The sequence below is a fragment of the Leishmania infantum genome, chromosome 31 (genome assembly GCF_000002875.2).
Source record: "Leishmania infantum JPCM5 genome chromosome 31".
Classification (NCBI taxonomy): Eukaryota; Euglenozoa; class Kinetoplastea; order Trypanosomatida; family Trypanosomatidae; genus Leishmania; species Leishmania infantum.
The window spans coordinates 804661-830321 of NC_009415.2; the positions used below are offsets into that span (position 1 = coordinate 804661).

General features: G+C 57.2%; 3 protein-coding genes across 3 annotated transcripts; all 3 read right to left on the reverse strand.

Annotated features, from left to right (window-relative positions):
* Positions 1 to 4381: 4381 nt before the first annotated feature.
* On the reverse strand, positions 4382 to 5509 carry LINJ_31_1780 (hypothetical protein, unknown function; the record flags this gene model as incomplete). Its single annotated transcript, XM_001467435.1, has 1 exon — positions 4382 to 5509. One exon carries the CDS (start codon positions 5507 to 5509, stop codon positions 4382 to 4384), a length of 1128 nt encoding a protein of 375 aa, XP_001467472.1.
* A 2407-nt stretch (positions 5510 to 7916) lies between these two features.
* On the reverse strand, positions 7917 to 11201 carry LINJ_31_1790 (hypothetical protein, unknown function; the record flags this gene model as incomplete). The annotated part of the gene is made up of 1 exon (XM_001467436.1): positions 7917 to 11201. One exon carries the CDS (start codon positions 11199 to 11201, stop codon positions 7917 to 7919), a length of 3285 nt encoding a protein of 1094 aa, XP_001467473.1.
* A 7713-nt stretch (positions 11202 to 18914) lies between these two features.
* LINJ_31_1800 (conserved hypothetical protein) lies at positions 18915 to 20300 on the reverse strand (the record flags this gene model as incomplete). The annotated part of the gene is made up of 1 exon (XM_001467437.1): positions 18915 to 20300. The coding sequence occupies one exon, from the start codon at positions 20298 to 20300 to the stop codon at positions 18915 to 18917; it is 1386 nt and encodes a 461-aa protein (XP_001467474.1).
* Between the last annotated feature and the right edge of the window lie 5361 nt (positions 20301 to 25661).

Consider the following 25661-nt stretch of genomic DNA (forward strand, 5'->3'; position numbering starts at 1 on the left):
AAAGCCGATCAAGATACACAGCGCAGGGGCGTAGCATAAGAAAAGTAAGCAAGCACGACAAAGTAGACACACACACACGTCAATGAGAGAGAGGAATCACAGCAACGCTGTCGATTCGCTGCCGATGCACGCACACATGCACCTCAACCGGGACACCTAGCGGCGGGTGGGGGGAGGGCCACAGAAGAGAATAGGAGAGATACACCGATGAGATGTCCCAGAGGTATCATGTGTGTGCAGGCAGACCACGTCGTACCCGTTAAAAATTCAATGCAGACGAGAAACGAAGGGCAAAAGAGGGGGCAACAGCAACGCAACAAGCGGCAGAGACTACAAGGGAAAAACCCATCGTGAGGACCGGGTAAGAGGGAGAGAGAATGGGGGCAAGGAAAAAGGTGTAGAAGGCCATCTCTCTGTTGAGGGGCTCCATCGCCATCCACTAGTCTGTGATGGGCGACCTCGCAAACTTGTTAGACGTCGCCAGGTGGGGGGGGGGACTGGCTTCTGTGCTGTGCCCCTACGGAATCGCTGTTTGCCCTTTCGATGCCTTCTCCCAAAGCGCAGGGCCCACCCTTCCCTGCCCACCATATTCTCTTGCCCGCCGGCTGACGTGATGGGGGTTGGCCGGGTGGCGCTGACTGGAGATCACACACGAGGTGGTAAAACTAGCTGCCATCCTCCCCGGCAGGAGAGAGCCGCCAAGCACACGCGCACACGCCCGTACATCGTTGCCGGCAGCCGCCCGGGAGAAACAGCTGAGGTGCCCCCTACAGGAGGGCACAGCGCTTTCGCAATGGGAAGGCGAGGATTCAAAACCCATCAAACTCCGTGGCTTAAGTGTGGGAGATGAGCTGGACACAAGACATATGCCTGCACCTATAATAATAGCTGATCAGCCCTCTGGGCACTATCCCGGCGACACGAGCGTTTTTCTCAGTGCGATCTCATCGCACGAGCTGCAGGAGAGGGGGACAAGAGGGAGGGCAGGAGAAGCGATAGCCACCACCATTCAACGCTCTTGGGTACATCTATACCGTAATGCGTCGGCCTTCGTGCACACATTGCAGACAGCGGCATCTGAGAGGGAGGGAAAGGCAGAGGGAGAGTGAGACTTATGCGGGATGCCGCAGGGATGTTGAGGGTGTGTGCTGGGAAGAAGAAAGAGAAAAAAAGCAGAAGTGACGCACAGACTGCACGAAGGCAGCCATGCGAGGACTTTCCGATATACTGTATTAGAACACAAAATAGAGAGAGAGATCACACAGACCCCCCGCCCTACACACACACGCACAAGCATACAAAGAGATAAAGGAGAGCATCAACAGAAATGAGGATGAGCTACTCAAGCAGGAAGGAAAAGAAGCGGGCGCTACCGTCCTCATGCACTTCTATGGGCGTACCGAGAAAGGTGGGGAGGAAATATAGAGGGGGCGGGGATGAGGGAGGGGTGCAGAGGTGGTGAGGCCGCTGCGTTGCGCAGGGGCAACACAGTTCACCGTGGGCTCACACGAAAAGACACAGTTGCGCGGTTATGCATGGATGCTTGTGTGCGGGTGACGCAAGAGTGTGCGTGGGCTTGCAGCATTTCTCCCTGCTCGACCTCCCTCTACCCACCACCGACATACCATGGTCGCACACCTCAGATCCACACCTACACTTTTACACGGCCAAGTGCTCTTAATGACAGCCGTTGTTGGGACGAGCAGGGCGGAGGGCAAGTAGAGAGAAAAGGAAAGCATGAAGATCAACACATAGAAGGGATAGTAGCTGTGAAGCAACGCCACAGACACACACAAGCATTCCGCGTCGAGAAACAAAGGCGAAAGGAAAAGAAGACGCCGCACGTGTACGGGGCATAAGCATAGTCATTCATGTGACACACCCCTCCACCTCCATCAAAGGCGGCGACGAGGTGGTTGCTACACTGTCGAGTGAGAACGACAGCGTGGCGTGAAAAGCACCCGGAATTGGAAGGGAGGGAATTACCAGATGCGGTGGGCTCCTCTGCTGTGCCACTCGTCCCACTTCATTCTTCTCTCTCCGCGGTTCTAGAATGTGCCACGGAAACCAACAGGTTATGAGAGGTGCCACAACACAACCCCAGCGCTGCGGCCGCACAAGGGGGTGGGGTGTACACTGACAGAAGGAGAATGAGAAACAGACGGGGGGGTGGCAACAAACAGCAGCCACGGACGCGTTGGAACATTCGAAAAAGAGGCACGAGATGAGTACGGGCTCAGGGAGGACCATCCCACCTACAATAAGAGGCAAAGGGAAAAGAGTAGGACGTCACGCCGTGAACCACCCTCACTCGACAGGTAAGCGCGAACAACTGAAGAGAAAACGAGGCAATGGAGGAGGAGGAGGAGGAGGGGGGCACACGGTGTACAACACGCCGATAGATGCGCGCATAGCACACACAATAAAGAAAAAACGAAGCAAACAAGGACGGCGACAACAACAAAAAAACAGATATGAGCAATAGCAGGAGAGCGGTGCAAAAAGGGGACCCTTTTTTGATTCCTCCACCCACCTCCACCCATGTTTTTCCTATATGTACACATATATATGTGTGCGTGTGTGCTGTAATATTACTGGGCATGCACGTAGAGCCGTGTGATGATCACGGAAGGCAGGGGGAGGGAGGGAGGGGCTGTACATGAGGAATGGGATGTAAGCTATAAGGCAGACGAACATACAAGGCACAGAAACCAAACACACCCACCCACACACACACACACGAAGACAGAGAGAGAGAGGATGGGCCGTGGCAGACTTCACTACAACAAATGGAAGAGATCCGAGGGCCCCCATCATTCCTGAGTATGTGTGGGCTATATATCGAGACAGACAGGAGGATAGAGAGTGAGAATGGGCCTGCAGGGGCGTATGCGTGCGCACGCGTGCTAGCTGTCCCAACCGGCACTTCAAAACAGTAACGGCAACAACAAAAAAACGAAAAAAAAAAAACAGTATCCTTATGCGCGAGCATGTCTTTCGCTGCTTGTTCTCACGATCCCTGCTAGGCCACAGCACGGGCGTGAGCGTGTATGTGTGTCGCCCAGGTTTCGTGTGACGCCCTCCATTTTGTAGACATCAAGCATTCTTCTCTGCGCCCACAACCGCTAAGGAGAGCGTGAGAACAAAACAGAAAAATTCACTTGGGCCATGACAGAGTCCGGGATCTGCTCAAAGACAGAAGCGAGAAAAGCAGAAGAGTCGCAAATTTAGTCATTAGTGGCGGAGGGTGGGTGGGGGTGGGGTGAGCGACGCATGTCAGCTTGCGTATGTGTGCGCACCTTTGTACGATGCCTTCATGTTCCATTACTTCGCATCCGTCTCGTCTGCCGCTCGCGTGTGTGCATGCGAGCACTTCCGCTTCTTCGCCAGCGTGAGAAAGGAAGAAGAGATACACCGAGGCCATTGGGCGAGTCAGCACATTTGCCTCCATCGATCCAACATCGGGCATGCGTGCGGGCGAGAGTGCGGGACCGCCTGCCCTTCCAGCTTCCGGTCGCTCCGGATGGAGACATGAAGGGGGTCGTGTGTGTGCAGCTTATTCTGTAGACACGGGCAGCGGAAAGAACGAGAGAGAGGGGGCCACAAGGTCACTGCGGCCCATTCGCAGCCACAACGTAAACGCGAAGGAACACTCGCGGGCAGAGCAAAGAGCGCGCCTCCACTGGTCAACGAAAAGAGAGGCCCCAGCGCGTCCCCCGACATCGTCGCACCCTTGTGCACCGAGAAAAGCGTGCATGCGATGCACACAAAGAAGAGCTGAGTGGCTCGCCCTCCGCATGGACCGGTACACTCGCTCGCTGGCGTGGGACGGAGGAGAGGAGGGGCGAAGAGTGAGTCCGCAGCACTCCCTGTCCAAGGAGCGCCTTCACGGTAGTACACATAGATATGCAGATGTAGGTGAGGGTGGATGGGGGTGGGGTACACATCAGAGAACGGAAACAGAGAAACCAAGAATAAAAAGCCGACATGAAAAAGCAAGTAAAACACAGCAGAAGATTCCGAGTGCAGAGAGGGAACGTGGAAGGCAAGGCAGAAATCAGAGGTGGCGACGGGACAGGATCAGTGGCGAGGACCGATCAAGGCGTCAGACGATCACATTCGAATAGGACTGGGAGAACACAAAGAGAGAGGGAGGGAGAGCGAGATAAGATAGGGGAAGGGCGCGTTTACAGGAAGATACGTTCCTTTCTGATTCATCTCTCCACCTCCTTCTTGTGACAAAAAAAGAGCAAATCAAGGGATGCACTCGATACATAGACACCAGGAGTTGTAAAAACGCGCAAGGACGAACACAGGCACGGGCATTCGCTCTGTCCTTTGTAGGGAGCATGCGTATGAGTGTCTGTGCCTGTGAGCGCACTCATATGTACGGGACAGGCTGGCCGTAGACCTCTTCAGACAGCGTGCGCCGGTGAAGCAACGCCGCGCGGCGGTCGGCGCGCTGCTCAGCCGTCAGCAGTAGGGGGTCTTGCGCAAGATCTTGGTATGTGAAAGGCACCCCGGGATGCGGGAAGGTGACAGTTGGCGCCGTAGTGGGCGACAACGCTTTTTTGGAGGTGGCCTTGTCCTTCTTGTACTTCGGGATACTCTCGCCGCTGTGGCTCTCCGACAGCTCGTCTAGCGTCATGGTAGCCTGCACGACAGCGGGGACTACCACTCCGGTCGGAACCGCGTTGATGCGCTTCTGCAGGACGCTCATGCGGTAATTGAAGACGCTGCGGATGTACTCAGCTTGGGGGATGGCGCGCGTGCAAAGGCCAGCCACGATGTTCGCTACATTGGCATGCACAGCCGGCGCGGCGACAGCTGCAGCGGTGGGACTCGCCTTTTCCATCTGTTCCCAATCGCCATCGTTCAGAAGATTTGACGCCAGCTCATTCATCCTTACCAGAACCGGTGCGTGAGGGCTGCCGCGCTGCCTGCGCAGGTACTCACGCTGCTGCATGCGCATTGCATTCACCTCTTTCCTGGTCCAGGTGAAGTCGAACACGTCGCCGCGTGGACGGTCGACTTTGGCACTCGCTTCACGGTCGGCGCTCACACAGGCATCCGCATTCTCCGCGGCCAGTTCGTTTTCGCCGCAGCTGGCGAGGAAGTCTGCTCGACGAACCAGCGAGCGCCGAGTCTCGTCCGCCTGGCGGTAGAGACGATGTATCGGCGGCGGAAGCACAACCACCTCCTTGGCTGCACGCTCTGCAATGAACGGGACCATGATGCTGCTGCGGCGCAAGAAGCGGCGGATAGCCGACATAGCGGAGACAGGGGAAGGCTGAAGGAAAGCGTGGGTGCCATCCGCCACCGGTGTCGTGGTCGCTGATGCTTTTGAAAGAGTGCACAGCGTCGCCACCGGCGCCTGCGGGATGGGGGTAGCGTGCGTGGCAGATGAAGTAGTGATCGACCACTCCTGATCGATCTTTACCGGGGATGTCAGCGTGCTCGGGCACGTAACGACCTGGGACGTCCCGGGGGAGGGGACGGCGCACGCCATATGTGAGAGCGAGATAGTGGGCGGAAAAGAGAAGGTAGGGCCGGCGAGGTGGGCGTGTGGGTGGGCACGAGAGGCGAAGCGTAGAGAGGTGTGCCAAAATTCGTGCGTGTCTACGTGTGCTGCTGTGTCTCGAAAACATTCGACATGTGAAATCGACACAGCGGGAGGGCGTAAGTGAGTGAAAGCAAGACACAAGAGGCAAGAGAAGGAAAGCACAGGAAAGTGTTTGCAGCAACAGAGAAGGGGCAAAACGACAAGACGCGTCTGACTGCAAGAGAGAGAGAGAGAAAGATGGATGGATGCATGGATGGATGCATGCATGCGTCTGCGAGCGCGTGTGCGCGTGGTTTTATCACTCGCGTCTGCCGTTATGTATTCTTGACAACGGACGTGCAGTAACGGCTTAGAAGAGAAACTGTAAGGAGAGAGAGTAGAAACGGCAGAAATCATCATTTGCGGCGGTGATGTGATGAGAGGAGAGGAGAGGGGGCTTCGAGAGGAGGAGAGAGGGAGGGGAGGCTGTAGTGTGTGGGGCGAGGCCAAGCCCACTTGCCAGTCTCTGCGTGGCGCGCTCTCACACCGGTCTCTCCCTCCCCCATAAGCGTCTCTACGTGTTTGTATAAGGGTCGACGACTTTAGATGTACCTGAAGGAGATGAGCACGTCGAGAAAAGGTTCTCGTAGGTTATGGGGGAGTGCAGGAAAAACGGCGCGCAAAACACCGGAGAGGAAAAGGTGTAAAAAAGAAAAAGGCTAAACTACGGTATCGAAGGCACACACACACACACAGACATGGACAGGCATTGACCGACAGACATGCACACGCGCCCAACACAGAGGACGCCGGCACGAACGAAAAACAACCACAAAAAAGAATGCCAATGAAGAGAGAATGAGGGTGAGTTTAGCGTTACAGAATGCACTAGCGCGAGGAAGGAAGAAGCCATATCTGTATATATTTATATATATGTATATACATGTGTGCGTATGCCAACACCCACACAGAAAAGATGGAGGACAACGCAATGGTAGAGATTGGCAAGAGAGGCTTCGGCTAAGGTGACGGTGGTGCTTGTGTGTCACTCGTGTGTGAGCAGCTCACACACAAAAATATATATATATATATATACACCCATGCATACATATGCATGAACCAGAGGGAGAATGAGAGACGCGGAGCAAAAAAAAAATCAACAAAAATGAAAGAGATCTCGCACACATACATTGAAATGAAAACGCTAACGTGAAAAAAAATACTAAAAAATAGGCAGCCGAAGCGTGGAAGCATTCAAGAAAAACACACGCATGCGCACACGAATGCAAGCAGCTGTGGATGTAGACGCGCACCACAGGTGCCCTAACGCTGGAAAAATAAGAAATAGACATGGAGACACCGGTGGAAAACCCTGTGTGTGTGTGTGCGTGTGTGCCTGGGAGGGGGCGAGGGGGATGGGGGAGCACATTGGACACCATCAAATTGATGGGTGCATAATGGAAATCTCCAAGAGAGAGCACAGCTCTCAGACTCGTTCGCCTGCTCGCTCTCTTTTTCTCTCTCTGCCACGCGTTCCCACGGACAGGCGCCCATTCACACGCATTGAGGCGAAGGCGGCAAAACGAGAGGAAACACGGAGACAAGGGAGCATGCACAGACATATATTTGTCGCCGAAGAGATCGGGAAAACACACATACACGCGCACGCACGCACCCCTCCCCAAAAAGAAAAATGAGCCAATCTCCAGGTGCCGTCACCTGCTGTATGCATGCATAAAGCAGGCGTCTACACATCAGCATCTGCTCTCGTACGTGTGCGTGTGTGCGTCGGCGTCTGCGCGTTTTACGCTTGAAATCTCTCATGGAAATGCGAGTCACAAGGAAAGGCGGCGGGAGTACAAAATAAAAGGGGAGGAGGGGAGGGGGAGCAGAGCGAACACTAGGAGAGAGTGAGACAGCTACAGTTGCTTACCATACACACAGACACACAGAGAGAACGAACAGGGAGCGTGCGTGCATGCATAAACGTGGTGGTGGGGACGGGCGCGAAAGGGGTGCTAGACGGTTCGCCACACGAGGCTGGAGGGCAAAGTGCTGAAAAGGCACGCACAAGAAGAAAGCAGACAAACCTGGAAAAGATGATTCTTCTAGGCTGGAGTGTCATGAGGGGGTGGGTGGGCCCCATCTACCATTGAACTCCCACCTCGAACCCTTCGTGAGGAAGCGGTGGTGCATGTCCCTGGGACAAATGGCAGCTTCATCGGGAATCGCAATCAACCTTTGGGAGAAAAGGGCCACACACACAGGGGCTACCAGGGAAAAATCAACTGTGTGCCAAACCAGAGAGAGAGCGAGCGAGCGAGCGAAACACGGGCTACGGGACAAGAGCGACCTGAACATGCCGGCTTATCCTCTACCACAGCCGTTTTCGCTCAAAAACAAAATCTAGCACCACGACCACAACCACGCACGCAAGGGAGAGTGACATGAGCGCCACATGACTAGCATTCAGCACATAGTCGTCGGACAGAGTGTCACCACCGCGAAACTGTAGACCCTCCCTGCCTCTCGCTGATACACCAGACAACTGCAACCCAGTGCACACCAGCGCAAACACCAGCGCCGTGAACGCCGCTGCCTTCGCATAAAACAACAGCTTGGCTAGAACACGCACCTGCTTGCGGCGCAGACGCGTGTAGGACTTTCGAGCGCGCAGAAGAAAGAGCTGGATGGTGCGCTCGCCGGGCGAGTTCTCCGGCAGCACGTAGCTGGCTAAAGGCAGTCTGTCGTCGCTGCCCAGCCTGCTTTCAGTGTCGCTGCCAGGCCAGTTGCCGGGCATCGACGCACCCGCCGCATTCCGCTCCTCCGCGGTGCGCGCCGAGGAAGAGCTCTCCTCCAGCATGCTCTGGCTCGCGATGTGTCGGCTCCGCCCGAACATCCAGCCCGTCGCCTCCGACACCGGCATCAGCGGCTCCGGGTGCTCTAGCGACATCAGCGCCGGCGGCGACACCGCATCAGCGGCGTGCGCCTGGCCCGCGAGCAGCTCCGGTTGGTGGCCTCTGGTGGGCAAAGCGCCGGGCGCCGCCGGCACCCACGTTGGCGCCACCGCACAGCCAATGCCGCTGCCAGCACCGCCGCCGTCGGCGTCCTGGTCCTCGTCGCTGCCGACGCCGGCTGTGCCACGCTGCCGCTGCCGACGCCGGCCGATGCGGTGCAGGGTAACATTCCGCACGGACACATCTCGCACGCCGCTGCTGCTGCACACCACGCTCCTCTCCTGCGCGACCAGACTCGTGCCGGGAGACGCCGTGTACGACACGCCACGCGTGGTGGTGCTGCGGTCCCTCTCACCGTGCCGTGCCGCCGCTGCGGCCGGCAATGTGTGTGCCGCGCCGGCAGGTGGGACCACGCCGTCGGCTGCGTCGCGGCGGGGTGCTGCTGCATTTCTCGGGCCGTGCTCCGGCTCGAGGTAGTATCCCTCGCTGTACGGCGACGGGTGGAGGCCCGCCATAATGCCGGGTACACCCATGCTGCCACTGCCACTCGTCCCCGGCACCGTCATCCCGCCGGGCTGGTAGTATGGCGGCACAAGCAGCATGGCGGCGGCGGTGCCCGACAACTCTGACTGGGGCGTGTGCACCTCCGATGGCTGCTGCTGCGACGTCTGCATGTGCGGCCGTGGCGGCGCCGTGGACGTGGAGGTGAACGACATCGGGGATGCGTCGTCTGCTGTGGCGGCGGCGGGCTCGTCGGTGGCGTGGCCAGCTTCGGCGCCAGGTTCGTGAGGTGCGCGGGGCGCTGCGGGTGCTGGTGCCGCTGTGAGCGGCATGCCCGCCGCCACGGCCCCCTGAGCGCGGTACAGGATTTCCATCGCCACGGAAGCGTCCACATCTAGCGCGGCGCGGAGCTGGCGGAGCTTGGCGCGCTGCACAGGAGCCATGCCTACCGTGACCGCTGTGAGGACGATGGTAAGCAGCATGAAGGCCTCGGCGAACACGAGAAGAATCGCAGATGGCGTGAGGCACACCGGCGCCCCTGCTGCGCTGCTGGGGAAGCGAACATTGGACGGGTACACAACCATGTTCATGGCTAGCTGTGCCCTCGCGGTGAAGCGCATAGCACCTGCTGCGTATGCGGTAGGCTCGTAGACGGTGATGTCGCATATGAGTACTTTCGCAGCGGTGGCGGAGCTTCGGGAAGGGCTGCTGGGTGGACTGATGGCTTCTTGCCCGCACCTGTGCAGTGGGCTGGCGGGGGCTATCACAACGTAGTACACAGGCTCGATAGTCGCGCACGCCGCGAGATACTCGGCGCAGGTGCGCATGACGGGTTGGTACTCGCGCACCACATTTTTAGGGTCCGCCCTCGTAATAAGGTCTGCGGCGGACACCATTTTCGAGCTGCTTGTGTCAGTGCCGTCTGAAAGGTATGCGGAGACGTCGGCATTGTAGATGGTCGTGAGGTTCAGCATAGGAACCGTGTCAGTGTCGCTGTCGCATGTGAGGGTGAAGGCGGCTTTTGCCCCCTGAGGGAGAGAGCTGTGGAGGACGATACGAACGTGGCTCGCATTGCCGCCATGCGGCGCGCCAGCAGCGGGGCGTGCGTGCGTAGGATCGTTGTGGCCAGGAGCATCGCCCTGCCCAGGAGCAGCAAGAGGGGGATGAGAGTGTGGCTCTCTTTCATGAGCGCGCAGACTTGTCGAGACGTTGCCCAGGCCACTGCCTCCGCTTCTCCAGCCGTGACGCGTGTGGAGAGGCAAAGCAGGAGGCGTTGGGCCACAGTCGCTCCGGAAGGCGCGCCAGCCGATTACCACGGGGGCCGCGGTGTTCTGCAGCTGAGGCACCGGGTGTGTTGTTGCTGCTGGTAGACGAATGTACGAGCAGGAGCTCACGCGGGCCCGGTCAATGCCGCTGTACGAGAACAGATCAGGGAACGGCGCCTGCATGCCGTTGGTGATGGACCGCATCCACCCGGACACCTGGTCCGCGGTGATCGTGTCGCACGCGTGCCTCTTGAACACGGTGCAGGGAGAAAACGCCGCATACGCGCTGATCTGCATGCCGCGGCTCCCCTCGATGCTGCGCTTGTAGACTGCCGGGTCTTGTACATCCGTGACGCTTCGTGTGAAGTTCAAGCACGCTGTGCAGATCGGCGTGAAGAAGGAGCCGAGCAGTAGCCCCATGGCCGCCATGAGCACAAATAAGACGAGCGCGTAGTAGGTGCGCACCTGCTTGTCGGGGCTCGGCGGGACCGGAAGATCGAGGGAGATGGCGGGCGCGCCCTGTGCGATAACCGTGGCTGTCGTGGGGCCGACCGGTGCGCCGGGGATGGCGTGGAGCTGGTGGGCAGGTGCGCCGTCGGTGGGCTGCGGCATCATGTCCCAGGGTGCGTACACGACCGGCTGATGTACGCGGAGGAGCCGCTGCGGTGGGGAGGGGGCGATCGGTGACGCGACAGACCGCCCCGGCGCCGCCGCCTCTCGCGGTAACTGGAGGGAGCCATCACCGACATCCCGTTGCTCCAGTGACCCAGGATGCCTTAGTGGCAGGATGTGAGGCGCGTGCGAATAGTGCTGGTGATAATAGTAGCATAGATGGGCCTGCGGTTGTGCGGTGCTCGTGCTGCTTGTGAGAAGCGTGGCATTAGATGGTGAGGGATTGGTGTCTTCCGGTGTCGGAGTCGAAGAGAACAGTGACATAGATGGGAATGGGGTGCGTAGCGAGTGAGAAGTGCAAGGCTGAGCTGACGTGTTCCGACTCCTCGACGACAGACAGCGCTAGTGTACAAAGGCGGGGGGAGGCACGGGGGTGGGGAGAGGCACGGCGTTCTGCAGAAGGCGTGTGGAGACAAAAGACGGCAGAGGGCGAAAACGGCAGCCACCTACTTGACCGCCCTCGGAGTGGTCGTGGTGGAGAGGACAGCTGATGGGAGAAGTCAAGCTAGGCGGGGGCAGGGAGACGGGTGAGAGGAGGGAGTATGCGCCAGCAACGAAAAGAGGTGAGGGGAGAGAGTGAGAGGCAAAGCAGCGCGTGTCGCCAGCGGGGACTCATAGAAGTCGATGAGCGCGCTGCTGGGGGCTGGTGGGTAGGCCAGCGCGAGGGGGGTGGGGACACGCATTACAAGGGATGTGCCAAGTTCCCCGGCATGCGCAGTGGGTGCGGAGAGACCCCCTCCCTCTGCAAGAAAAGAGGGTGGGAAATAATTGCACCCCGGGACAGACCACACACGGACAGAGGGGAACAGCAAAGAAAAGCGACGAGACAGCCCTGCCCAAGAAAGACTACGGTTCGAGTATGTTTGGGTCGGTAGAGGTGGAAGAGCGGAAAGGAGGAGATGAGGGGTGCGTAAGGGGGCGGGGGCGGGGCGTGTCTGTCGCCTGTGGGCTGTTGCGGCCGATGGGAGTGGGTGTGAGCGAGCAAGGAGGAGAAGAGAGAGGAGAGGAGTGGCATAGATAGGGAGAGAATAAAGGAGGCGCGCACGGCGAGGGGGTAATGTGAACGCAGTGGTAATGCAGTTGCTCTCTACGCTTCACGCTAGCCGCAACTCTAGCGTGCCTGACGTGCAGCTGTGCATGGTAGGCACATGAGAGAATTCAAGCGAGCCAAGGCTGTACGACGTGGCGCAGCGGCACCAAGATCGCCATCGATTCTCCAGGCGAGTAGCGCGAAAGCTGCCTTTCCACCGTTTGCGCCACCGTAGGGTGGTGTGTGGGTCGCCGCTCCATTTCTGTTGTGAGACGGCGCTGGCGCTGTGCACTGAGGGAGCTTGCGGAAACCAAAGGAAGAGTAAAGGCGCGCGCGCAGGAGAAAAAAGCCAGCGCGAGGGGGCGTCATCCTCCGACACCGCGTCTTTCCGCCATTACCCTTTCACTTGCTCTTCCGCTGCCCCTCGCCCCTCGCCCCATCCCCACGAGCATGGCTTTTCCTGCCGTTGGGCAACGACGCCGGCGACTTGCGTTGCCGGCAGAACACAAAGCGAAAAAAGTCGGGGTGAGACGGGGTGGCGAAAAGGCGGAGAGGGATACGATACGGTCCTACAACATCCCCCCTCCACACACACACCCACACACGCACGTGCACACACATGTGCGTGCGTGCTTGTGCAGGGAGACAGGGGAAGAGGAGGAGAGCTCGAGCTGGTCAAGGCATCTACCGAACACCGACTGGCATGTGCGAACGCGCAACGCTGAGCATGCGCACGCGGGGCGCAGACTCTGCACCAAAAATGACAGAGACAGACCTGACAAACTTTCCATTTCTTTGTTCACCGTGCCCAGTTCTCTGTCGCAGCGCGTCAGCCATACACTACTCCACACGGCCCTGTCACAGGCCCCCATCGTCTGGTGCGAAGCAGCCATAGACACACGCGGTACAGCAGTGCGCCGACTCAGTTACCTGATAGCACGGCCTCTGACCCCAAACTCTGCTCACTCACCCGCCTCCCAGCCGCTTCTATTATGCCCGTAGCCACCCCTGGTGCACCCCCCTCCCGGTGGCCCAGGCTCCCCACCAGTGGGCAGCGAGGGGCGGCTGAGGTACGCTGGCGTCACGCTGACACCCTGCCCATCACATGGGTGGCGCAAACGTGTCCACTGTCGAAGATCTCTCCCACACAACGCCATCCGCGGCCTCACTGCCGGCATCAGTGGGGGCATGCGTTGCTCCGACCCCCCTCTGCGTAGGTAGGCGCCTGACCCTCTCGCCACCAGAAGCGGTGCAGCATCGGCGGGGGATAGAGGGGCGGCTCGGCCCCCTCCCCCACACAAATGCACAGAGTGGGTGTGCACTGGACCCTGAGATGCCACGCACTGAGAGGGGTGCGTCCCCCTCCGTCCTCAGGAAGGTGAAACCGATTACGGGTACATATAAAGAGGGGATGCGATGGAGTTTAGGGAGCATGAAGCGAAGTACGCGTAGCACGGCAGAAGCGCCCGTGAAGGAAACGATGTTGCCGGGAGAGTGGCGGTGGTGGTGAATGGGGACGCCAAGGCTGATCGAGAGAAAAGGGTAGCCGGTGGGGTGTGGGTTGTGTGGGGGCGGAGGAAGCGCACAGTCCGCGAAAGACAGAGAGAAACGCACATCGAAATTGATGCAAAGAGGACGTTGCGTCAACACCTCGCCTTCGTTTTTTTTTTCCCGCTTCCTCGCTGCTGCCCCCTTGCTGTCTCAAGGTACGGAAAGGTGTCGAGGCCACGCCATGGGACCAGCGCCACGTACACCCATCGCATGCTCACATGAAGAAATATAGTTGCGCACCATCCCCCTTCACAGTGGTGACGCGCCTTGTTCGACGAGCTGCCCATGTCCACACGAAGAGAGAGAAGGCTGAGGTGAGAGGGAGCCCAGCGTAATGCCAACGTGCACACAACCGGGCAACGCCCCAAAAGGGGCCCAAAACGAACACAAAGAAAAAGTAAAAGATACACAGAGAAACCGTCATGCGCACAGACACGGCCAAACGAAGATCCGTTACATCGCAAGTGGACTGGCGGGAGGTGGCAAGAGCTGCTAAGGGAGCGGTGCCCTTCCTCGGAGAGGACGTTGGGGAGAGGTGAGGGCTGAAAAAAAAAAGAGACACGTTTATGTGGTGACTAACGGCGCACTGCATCTTTCGGTTTTCACTCTTCGCACCACAGTGGCGATGACAGTGACAGTGAAGAGAGAGAGAGAGGGAGGGAGGTAGGGCGTGGCCTGCCTGGCAGAGCTGCAGCTGTGGATTGACATTGGGGTTCCTTAGCGGCATTCAACAAGAAAATGAGGTCTCTGCAGCTGCAGAAAAAGGAAAGGAGACTCGCGCTCACATCGATTGCCTGCACACCCTCTCGTCTTTCCTTCGTGCCTGAAAAACAGTGAAAAACGAGCCAACGCACACCAGAGTATAGCAGGGGAGAGAGAAGAAAAGGCACATCACGCGAACGCGCGCGAGTGAGTGCGTACGTCTATAGGGGGTGGCGTAGAAGGGAGTATAGAGAGCCCTCCATAAGAGGGAAAAGGCCGCCAGGGGAGGGAGAGGACGTATTGCACACCAAAGAAGAGAAACTACCCACACACGCGATACAACACGGGAGTCGTGCTGAGGAGAATGGAAGGGGGGGGGGGGCAGAAAGAAAGGCGTAAGAGCAAGAGGAGAGGGAGAGGCGAGAAGCCGCACCGCAAGAATCCGAAAGGCACACGCGCACGATGTATATATGTATACATATATACATACATGATGTATGCGTAGAGAGGGAGAGAGCCGAGGCGAGGAGAGGCGGGGTCAGACCAAAAGGAAACGCCGAACGGAGCCGCGAAAGGGAGCAACTAATAATGCTAATAATAATAAAAGACAGGGCATTGAGGGGCACGAGGGAAAAAAGACAACATGTGTACGTGCTCCGTGCATGAGTGTGAGAGAGAAAGCGATCGACAGGCAGTCAAGAATGGGTGGGTTCGGGAGGACCGTTACTTCGAACAGAGACGGGAATCAAGAGAGAAGGTTTTGATGGAGGTGCGGCAAAAACGGAAAGAAAAACAAAGAAGAGACGAGAAAAAACAAAGAAAGCAAGGAGATGCAACGCTTTTGGAATAAGTGTTTAGATTTCGAGTCGGAATTGCGATGCACCACAGCAGCCCCGTGTCACGCCGGCCGTATTGTTGGCAGTTTGCATCCCTTCACATCCGCTTGCTGCATGATGCTCGCCTCCTTTGCATTCGCCTACACGCCCACGCGCACGCATGACACACGGCATCCACAGCATATATACATATGTGACGAGCAAGTAAGTGCACGTGCCAGGTCACAGGCGCCCGCATACACAAGCAAAGAGATAGGAAAGGAATATGTCGTGAGGCACTAGTCAGAAATCGGAAGTTGCTCCGCCAAGGCGGAAATCGACACAACGAAGCAAGCAAGCAGAAAGAAAAGAGACAAATGCGTTCCCTCACTCCTGTGACGAAGCATATTTTGCTATCAAGAGATCTCTTTCCCGCTGACGGACACTCGAATACCCGAGCGGCACACACACGCATGCAATCGAAATCGGCATCGACACCTTCAGTGACACTTCCAACTATTTTTGTTTTAGATGTCTGAGGGGTGTGTATTAGGTGCTGCAGAGGCGGACGGGAAGCATCATGCAAACGAGAGCAGTCTCACACTCACGCAATGCACACAAAACACGTACACCGATACACATCAATGCACGCACGTGGGTGCGCGTGTGAACCACGACGAACAACTCACACACACACACACACACGCGAAAAAAAAAGGGAATGCGTAGTAGTGCCCTCCCCCCTCCTCCTACACACATACTCACATACACATGCGGTATAGCTGAGGTGCGAAGCGACGGAAGAAGCAAAACACGACAAGGCCGAGAAAACAAAGGAACACGACAACAGGGTCGTTGAGAGAGAGAGAGGGAGGTGGTGGTGGTAATGGGGCTGTGTGGTGACGAGAGGACGTCGAGGGCAGACACATGCACACACACGAGACCGAGTGGTTGCCAGCAGCTCTTCCACTATGGCACCATAACGGCAGGCTTACGAAGCCGTGCTTTCACATCAGGCACATACGAATGCCAGAATGCACGCAAGGCACATCGACAGAGAAACGAAGAAAGCACAAGAAGGGGAAGTTGGTGGCGGTGATGAGCGAGAGCGCGCCGAGACGCGTCCATAATTGCACCCTCTTTCGCCACAGCGACTGCTCGCACACGCGTGTCCTGCCGCGGTGCACCACAAGTTAGGCAGGTGCCGTGTCGGGTTCAGGCACCGCTGCGTCTCTGTCGAGTGCAAGGTGCGGCGGTGGTTTGGCAGAGAAGCCGATGCACATGGGGCCTCCCTGTAGAGAGGCGATCATGACCACAACTGTAGCAGCAGATGCAGCAGGTGTTTCCACTTGAAGCGTAGAGGCTTGGAGGCAAGAGCCCGCAAGCGGAACTGACGCAGACGGATCTTCCTCTCCTCCATCGCCCGCCAGACGGTAAGTGTAAACGGAGGTGCCCGGCTCAGCCACGGAGACGGCATCGGGCTCCTGCAAAGTACGGCTTGCCCATGCTTCCGTTGTGCTCTGACCGCGCGCACTCTGCTTGCCTTGATCACCATTGACACCGCTGTCCACCGTGATAATGGTGGCTTCTCTATATGCAGTGGGTCGCGTTCCCATTCGCTGCCGCCAGCGTCTCCGGGTTTGTGCTGCTGCTACTGACCTGCACTCGCACGTTCAGAGCCATCGTCAAGCGTGTCGCTGACCTCAGCGCAGCAAAGGCAGAAGAGGGCGGTACCGCAGCCCGAAAGAAGCTCCATCAGGACTGCGGCGGCGACGACAACCACAACGTGGGGAGCAGAGATGACGATAACACCGTCTGGCCTGACTTTTTTAGCCCTTGTGCTCTGGATGATCCGGTTTCTGATCCTCTTGGAACTCTTACTGTTTTTCGTTCTGTATGCGAGGAGCCCCCCCCCCCACCGGAGGTCGTGTGCTTGTCTGTGTGTTGTGCGTGAGTGTTGATGGTCGATGGAACGCGGTGTAGGTGAGGCGAAGAAAGGTGCGCTGAAAGGGAAGGCGAGAAAGGGAGCGAGTGGCGTGGCGTGGGGTAGAGCGGCGTCGATGGAATCACCGATAAAAAGAGGAGAAAGAGTGATAGAGGCACATCGATACAGGAGGAGGAATGGAAAAGCATAAGGAAAACACCTCGAGAACACAGCATCACACGCACACGTTGTCGGTGAGTGCACATCCATTGAAGCAAAACTGTACAAAGGCAGACACACATACACACACACGAAAAAAAAACAAGTGTGCAGAAAGATGGCACGCGCTGTGTGAGCACTGCTCACGCGTTATGCATTTGTAAGGGTGCACCGATAAAGTGGTGATGGAGAAGCAGGAGAGAGGCGTTGGACAGTATATCCGGGGAGGAAGGGTAGGGGGCAGCGAGAACAAGCGTTGCACACGTAGAAGAGCCGGCTAGCCGTGGAGGGAGGGGGAGGGGCGGCGGAATGATGACAGACGTGGTGAGTTGTCTGCAGGAAAAGGGGGCAAAAATGCCAGAGAGAGAGAGCAAGACGATGCAGAGGCGCACAAAGTTTGATGCGGGCGCCTTCGGCAAAATGCCTTCGCAGCACAGCAACAAGGGTCAGGCTTCTCGGCATGGCGCTGCTCTTGGCGACGCGTGGATGCACACCACGTGAGCGACCGCAGGAAAACACAATCTCGGCTTTAAGAGAAGTGGCTCTCTCACGTCCAGACAGCATGCTTATGTGCCTTTGCAGGCGACTCAAACCCCCCGAGTAGCCGATTGCTAAACGCTCTCCCTTCTTTTCCTTTTTCGAAGACGCAATTGATGATGATCACTCAGAGAGCTCTGCAAACATTAAGGGAGGGGCGAGTCAGTGGCAGCAACATGAACATAAGAAGGGTGCATGCACACCGGTACAAACTGCAGCAGTCCCAATTTAGGCCTACAAGCGAGCCGAACACAATCACTAGGAATTCAGGTGGCTACATGATGGATTGTTGTCGCAGCGTATCTAGCGTCCTACTTCCACGCGTGTGAGTACTTCCACCAGCACACGTATACACCACTAATCGGGCTGGCATAGTACCAGGCACACGGCGAAAGACGAAAAAGGCACAAAGAAGAAAACTTGCCAACCAGCCAACCAACAACACACACACACACACACACAAACACAGGAGAGAGAAGGAGCAACACAGAGCTGAGAAGGCACAGCGGGATGGCTAGCACGCGGTATGGCCATACGCATCGAATTCGCGCGCGCAATAAAGAAAGAAAAGGAAAAAAAGTGGGAGGAGCCGCTGTCTCTCGCTCTCTCTATCGCTCTCATACTTTCGACCCTTCACCCCTCGGCCCACACCCGAGGCCGCCGCCGCTGGCGCTCGCCCGCGCTCAAAAAAAAAACAAGGGCACCACATAACAAAACAGAGACAGCAAAAGACGCGCTGCCCCTCTACAGGCAGACTCTCCGCTCATTAGCTCCCATACAAGTAGTAATCCGAAACACACGTACATATGCAGATGCGTCTGTGTGTGTTTGTGCTTCTGGCGGCCTGTCTGCAGATCTAAACAGCCGCTTCGACAAAAAGAAGACCAGAAGAAGGGTGACGGTCGTGGTGGCAGTGGCAAGACGGATCGATAGAGAAAAGGAGCCGTTCCAGGTCGCGTCCGCCTCTGTGTGTGCCAGCGGATTGCCCCCACCCCTCTCCCCACAAACCTTTAAAGCCGGCTACTTTATGAAACAGGCAAAACAAAGTAATGATAAAAAATATCGCATCCCCCGAACACACAAGTGCGCGAAGCGCGTAGGAGATGACTCGCTCGCTGTCGACAGCGGAGATGAAAGCTTCTTTTCGTCTTCCATTGGGCGTATTTTTCTTTGTGTGTGCGTTGTTGTTCGTCTTTCGACTACTCCTTCCGTTTGGAGGAGCCGCGGCGCTGCGAGCGGTTGCGAGTCGACGTCAGGGATGAAGACAAGGACGGCGCGGCTTTGCTCTCGCGCGCTACATTGCGCTGTTGCATGCCTTTGCCTTCCTCAGCGGCGGCGGCGCCGTTCGATTCCGTCAGCGACCTCTGATGGCCACACGAGGGGCACTCGGAATCCTCCTCATCGTCGGAACGGATGTCCCTTAGTTCTCCACCCTTCGCAATAGACAGTGACAAAACAATGATGAGGACCGCCCAGTACACATGCAGCCCCTGCAGCGCCACGTTCAGCAGGAAGACGAGCATCCACATGTTGAAGTTGCCGTGACGCACCTTGGGGGACATGCGGATTGTTGCCTTGCCCATAAAAGGCAGGCAGTAGAGTCGAAAAAAGAAGAAGAGCAAAGTGAAGGCGGCAAAGCAGCAGTTCAAGCTCAGCTCTGAGACGACGCACCGCTGCAGGAACGACTTCCGGTGCGCCTTGCTGTTCCTCTCCTCGGCATTCTTGGTGTTGCGGCGCTCCCGACGCGCAGTCTCTTCCTGCCACATGTAGTGGAGGGACTTGCTGACAGACAGCATGATGTCGGAGGCATCGTGGATGAAGAGCACGTAAGCGCCAAAGCGGTGCTCGAGACCGATGTGGGAGCAGAGAATGAGCAGCAGCGTCGTGATGTGGTGCACCGCGTACTCCAAAAAGTCCGACCGCTTCATGTGGCGCTCAATGATGAAGAGGGAGCAGAGCTCGGCAAAGTAGAAGGCCAGGCCGTAGTGGTAGTACATGATCAGCTCCTCTGGCGGGTTGTACGGGTGCGGCAGCAGCAGGTGCAAGCTGGCTTCGTCGTCGAGCGGCAGTTTGAACCAGGGCTGATCACGCTGGACGTAGTAACCGAAGCAGGAGGAGGCAAAATAGAACATCGACAGCCACATCTGGTTCTGAAACTTCATGATCTTTTTCCGATTGCGTGGTGACAGGGAGGCCACGCCACGCTTGCCGGAAGCGATGCCGCGATGGCGGCATGTGGATTTCTCTGTGACGACGCCCATGTAGATGCCAAAGCGCGCGAACGGCTCGCGGCAGAGGTAGCGGATCAACATAATACCCAGGAACCAGTACACGGCCGGGTACAGCACCAAGAGCAAGCTCACATCCATTCCCCAGCCGCTGCAGCCCACACCGACTTTGTCTTGGTAAGCCTTGATGTTGAGGAAGGCGCTTGGCAGCTCCGACCAATTCAGTGTGGTGCGTGCAGTATCCAGGGTGCGGCGGGATGCGTTGGTTGGATCAGGTATATAGAGCTCCGCCAGAGATGCGTACGGGCTGCCGATTCCCTGAACCCGCATGGTCTCCGCAGAGTAACGAAGCGCCATGATGCTCAGCAGCAGCTGCGCGGGTACGAAGAAAAAGACAGGCTGTAGCGAGGCAGAGAAAGGAATAAAGGTAATCAAGAGCACAGCTACAGCGCAACAGAGGAGCTACATAAAGACAGGGACGGCTATGCATGTAGAGGAGTGATTGTACGTGTTTCTTGTATGCATGTGGGCGGTCTGCTACACGGTGATAGAAGAGGAGGCAGCACAGCGACAACGGGAATCTTAAAGGCGTAAGGTATTTGATAGTGAGAAAGGAGAGAAAACAGCCCGCGAAAAAAAAAGTGCGTGTGTGTGGGGAGAGGGCGGTGATAAGAAAAAGAGATGTGAGGTACGCTGGCTGAGCCGACCACAGACACACGCAACACAAGAGTGAAGAAGACGTAGGAGAAAAAAACGAGCACGTGATACGCTTCTTAGCGCGTTGCCTCTTCCACACACACCCTCTTCCTTTTCTCAGGCAGACTGTAAAACGGGAGAGAGAGAGGGATGGAGGGAGTAATGCACAAGAGCGAGTGGGCGATTAGGCGACGGCTATCACTCGGAGCTGAGAAACGACCACGTTATATATATGTGTGTGTGCGCGCGGGTTAGGAGCGGAGGAGGTAAAGGTGGGCAGAGAAATTGTGCGTGGATCCGTTATGCTTATCTCGGTTATAAGCTACACATATGCTGCGTGTGTATGCGTACATGTGTGCACTTCCAGCAGCGTTGAGCAGTGAGTTTTCCCATATATGTATTGTACCGATGTGCAAGGGGCAGAGGTGGAAAAGGAGAGAGGAGAGGGAGGGGGGATCATGGACAGAAACGGAATGGTAGGGGACCGGAGGTGCGTCCGCTTAAAGAGGGAGGGCTTCTTTCAACGAAGGAAGGCAGGACCACGATGAAGAAGGGGAGAAGTAGCCGTGAGATTTTCTGGCATTCCGCATGGAAGAGAAAAAAGAGAGGTGGGCTACGCTCATCGTTTCGCTATCACATGCGGCGCTGCAGTGCTGAAAAAGGGAGTCTTTGTTGCTGTTCTGACTACTTCAGAGATCCTCTCTTCCTTTGTGAGCATGTAACGCATGTTAAGGGGAAGAGACGGAAGGGATAGTGCTGCTCCCTCTCTCTGCGTTGGCATACTCGTTGCGACCTCAAGAAAAGCGGGGGGTTTGTGTCTCACGCCGATGGGATTCTGTGTGCAGGGTGAGTGCGCATGTGTGCCGCCTGCAGAGGCATGAGACACAGAGCCGCAGGTCACATCGATCCCCACGCGCACGTCCACTCCCCCTCCAAAAACAACAACAAAAAACAACGAAACCGTGGGCAGGTGCCAAGTCCTTTTCCTTTCGCTTTTCGGCGTCGACAGTGGAAGCGGTGCAGGAAAAGAAGCGCTGCATCACAGAACAACAAAGCAATCTGGAAAAAGAAAAGAGGTGCGAGTGCTCTTGCCAACGAGGTGAAGCGAACCAGAGCGAGAAATACGGAAGCCGAGAGCGAAGGGACACTTGATCATGATATGCATATGCGCAGTTTTTCTCTCATCGGTAAGCCACTTCCTCTTCCACATCGCAGTATCCCGACACGAACATCAGCTTATTGAGCAGGAAAAAGAAGACGCGAGTGCAGAAGGCAGAGCCGCGTGCACACACACGCGGCTCGTGGAGTTAGTCCGCTTCTCTGAGAGAGGACGGGAGAGGAGTGGCGCACACGCCTACGCCCAGCTGCGCACGATTCACACATATATGAGAGAAAGGGAGTGGGGGCGGGGTGGGGTGCTCCGAGCAGAGCCACCACGAGGCATCGCCGAGGCCAGACAAGGCCAGAAAGAGAGCATTAACTGATAATAGCGAAGGGCAGCAGAAGAAGGAGGGGCGAAGGGAGACGCTGATGTGTGCATCACGCAGATGCGAGGATAGAGACTAGAGGAAAGCACCAGCAAGCGAAGTATTATGTATACGGGCATTTCTGTAGAACCATCTACTATAGCAGAACAGACAATAACTCCCTCCACGCATATCGGCACCACACCGGACCATGCGTTTCCGCTAGCGGTTTCCAGCGCGTGCACACAGTTGCGCATTGCATGCCCGCCGGCCACTTGCGCAGCCGCCGACGAGAAGGCCACGATGGATGGGAAATGAGTGAGGACAGAGTCAGGCATCGAGCACGACCCCATAGAAGAGGCGACGAAACTGAGAGAGGATGCACGTAGGACGGAAGCAAAAAAAAACGAAAAAAAAACAGTGTAAAGACATCAGGAGGAAAATAAAAGAGGGAAACAAGCCCACGCAGACCGCAGTGCGTGCGTTTGTGTGAGAGAGAGGGCGGGAAAGGATAGGCCGAGCGCAGCCGATGAAGAGAACAGCCTCCCCCCCGGGAAAACACAGAGGACACAAGACATAAAAAAAGGCAACAGAGAAAGACGCAGAAGAGGCTCAAGACCAAAAACAAAGGGAAAACACAATAATAAAGGCTTCAGGCGCAGCGAGTGGTTTGGACGTTTTTCAAACTCCAGTGCATGCAGCTCCTCTTTTTCATTGCGCCTCCAACCATATTTTTGTTGCTCCTTTCCTTTCCACCTCAAGCTCGCTACCGCGTCTTTCATGCTATCGGATTTCCTCATGTCAGTGCTGCTATGGTGGTAGTAGATGACGGCTCCTAAATGATGGGCTTCGCCCTTTCCGCCCGCCTAAAAGGGGTCGCCGTCTTACCCGGCTGTCTCTTTCGATTCTCTCTTTCAGTGCAGACGATAGGTGAATGAAGACGCGCCGCTAGATTCCCCATCATCACGCACACCCTCACAGACACTTACACATTCCAACAAAAAAAGGAAAAAGACAAATTCTCACCAAACCAAAAGAAATCAAAAAGCAAAACTAGTGTACATGGATGCGTTGGCTCGTCCGCACGCGCGTGTGTGGCCTCGTAAGAATGCCTCTCAGACAAGGATGGGAACGACGGACAGTGCGCTTCTCTCCACGCGAACGCACGACACAGATGAGCCGAAGGAGAGGAAGAAAACGATAAGCGGATAAATCGAAAGTAAAAACTAATACCAGATCCACGAGGGTTGAGCAGAATTGGACAAAGGCTAAATAAGAGGGAAAACTATCGCCGACAACACAGCGCATCACGACGACTTTCGTCGCGCCGGCGGCGCAGGATGGAGAGCCTGAAACACACAAACAACAGCAACAAAAAGATGCGAAAGGCAACAGCGATGCGACACTCGACATCCACAAAGAAGCAAACACAGAATCACAGATGCAGCGTCTTGTCGGCGACTTTCCAGCGGAGATGGGGGTAGGGAAACGTACACGGAGCGCAGTGCTCGAGGGAGGGGGCCAGGGAGGGCAGGCACGTGCGCACACACGCGTCCCTCCTTCCAACCCTCGCGGGGGGTGGAGAGGGAAAACGGTGCTGGGGTCCTCGCATGGCCACCCGGGGACAGCGGTGCGCACATGCACGTGAATGTCCGGGGACCCCCTCCGGACGCTTGGCAGTTTGCTGTGGCGGTTTGCTTGGTGGTTCTGCACGCGAAGCGGCAGTCACAGGCCTCGGCTACAACGCACCCCTTCGCCCTGCCCGGTGCGCCAGCGTGGCCTGCATCCGCGCCGTCGTCCGTGGCGCCTGCGCCAAGTCCCCCCGGGTGCCCCCGGGTGCGATCTGCACGGAGACGCGGGTGCGCTCGTCGAGGGAGACCCCCTCGCCATCGGGTCCGCAGACCGTGAGCATGCGACCGCCCATCCAGACCCGAGCCCGGCACGCGCACACCGAGCGCGACGCGTGGCGTCGGGGGGTATGCAGCGAAGCAGCGCCGCTACAGCGACCACTCGTCGCGTGTGTACTGCCCCATTCGCTCATGATGGGTGTGAGAGGTGTGGGCAGTGCGCCCTATATATGTGTGTGTGTGTGTGTGTGAGTATTCGCGGCCAAGGTACTTCGGCGTGTGAGGTGTGGGTGGGGTCCACAAGCGATTAGAGGAGGCGGGAGAGCGTGCCTCGCGGCTGCCAAGGGGACAGAAGCAGAGAGGGAGTTGAGGGCGAGCACAAGGCGCTACGGATCCCATCGATGCGGCTCTTGAGGGCCACTGCCGTTCGTTTTGGTTTCCACGACTTCTCTTCGTCACAACGGTTGGGGTGTTCCCCGCTGAGGCTAACACAGAAACAACGCTGACAAGCATAAAAAAGGCCGCCGCAAGATAAAGACGCCGCCACGGAGGCACCAGCAGCCCGCCAGACAGGCAAGCACAGGAGCGGCCGATAAGCCGGAACAAAACAAAATGGTCAAGGGAAACAAAGGAGGGAGCAGAAGAGAAGCACCTCATATGTGCGTATGTGTGCACACGCGACAGTATAGTGGTGAGGAGGCAGGGCGAGGAAGAAAGGGCGGTGGGCACAGCGACGGCTCATGAGAGTGATGCTGCTGCTCGTGGCTGATTCTGCTCGATATTGCGTGCGCGCGCGCCTGCGTAGCGATGCGGAGACGGACAAAAACAGGCTTCGGCGAGGCAGAGCGCATTCGCAACGCAGACAGAGTGCTCACCACGAGCGCACGACGCGAGAGGAGAAGCGCCACCCGACGGACCGTACACCATCCTTATCTCATCCTTCACATCATCAGGTCAAACGCCTTGTCCGCCGCATACGCCAACACGCTCTGTATCTTTCACTCATGCAGTCGCACATATACACGCCTTAGCCGCGATGCGCACACACGTGCACAGAGAAAGGCGGAAAGGGAAGAAAAAGAGATACACGCGCTGGTGTTAGCGCATACGGAGACGCGCACTTATCAAGTCCAGCGGAGCCTCATAACGTTATCAGCAGTGACGTAAAACAAAAAAAAGAGGGGGCAAAGAGAGACGTGCACCCACGCGTACGCATACGCCGAGAGGGGCTGCGATGGCATAGGCGCTCACTCGCTTTCCGTCGACACCGCCTGCTTCCAGACGCGTCGTGCAGCGACAAGACAAGTGAGACCGAAGGCGAGTCGGCCGCGTCCTCTTGTCCCCTTCCCCAGCTGCCTCTGAGCACTCGTCCGTTTGGAGGCCGATAAAATCCCGGCGCTGCATGCGGCTTCATGCTCGTCCCGCAATGCCGTGCCGCTCTCCGCTACAAGTAGCGCTCGACACCCCTCCACCTGCCCGTCGGCCCACCGCACTCGGCCGACAAGAGAGCGGAGGCAGCGCTGGTGCTCGCGTGCCTCTGACGCACCAATTGCGTGCAGCCCACCAAAGCGCCTTCCGCTGAGCGCGCCTCCGGTCAGCGTGACGACAGCGAGGATCGATTGCAGATTGTGAAAGAAGTCGTGAGTGGCCGAAGCCGACACCCGCACAGCTGCTCGCGCCGTGCGCTACAACGCAGACACCCCCGCCGC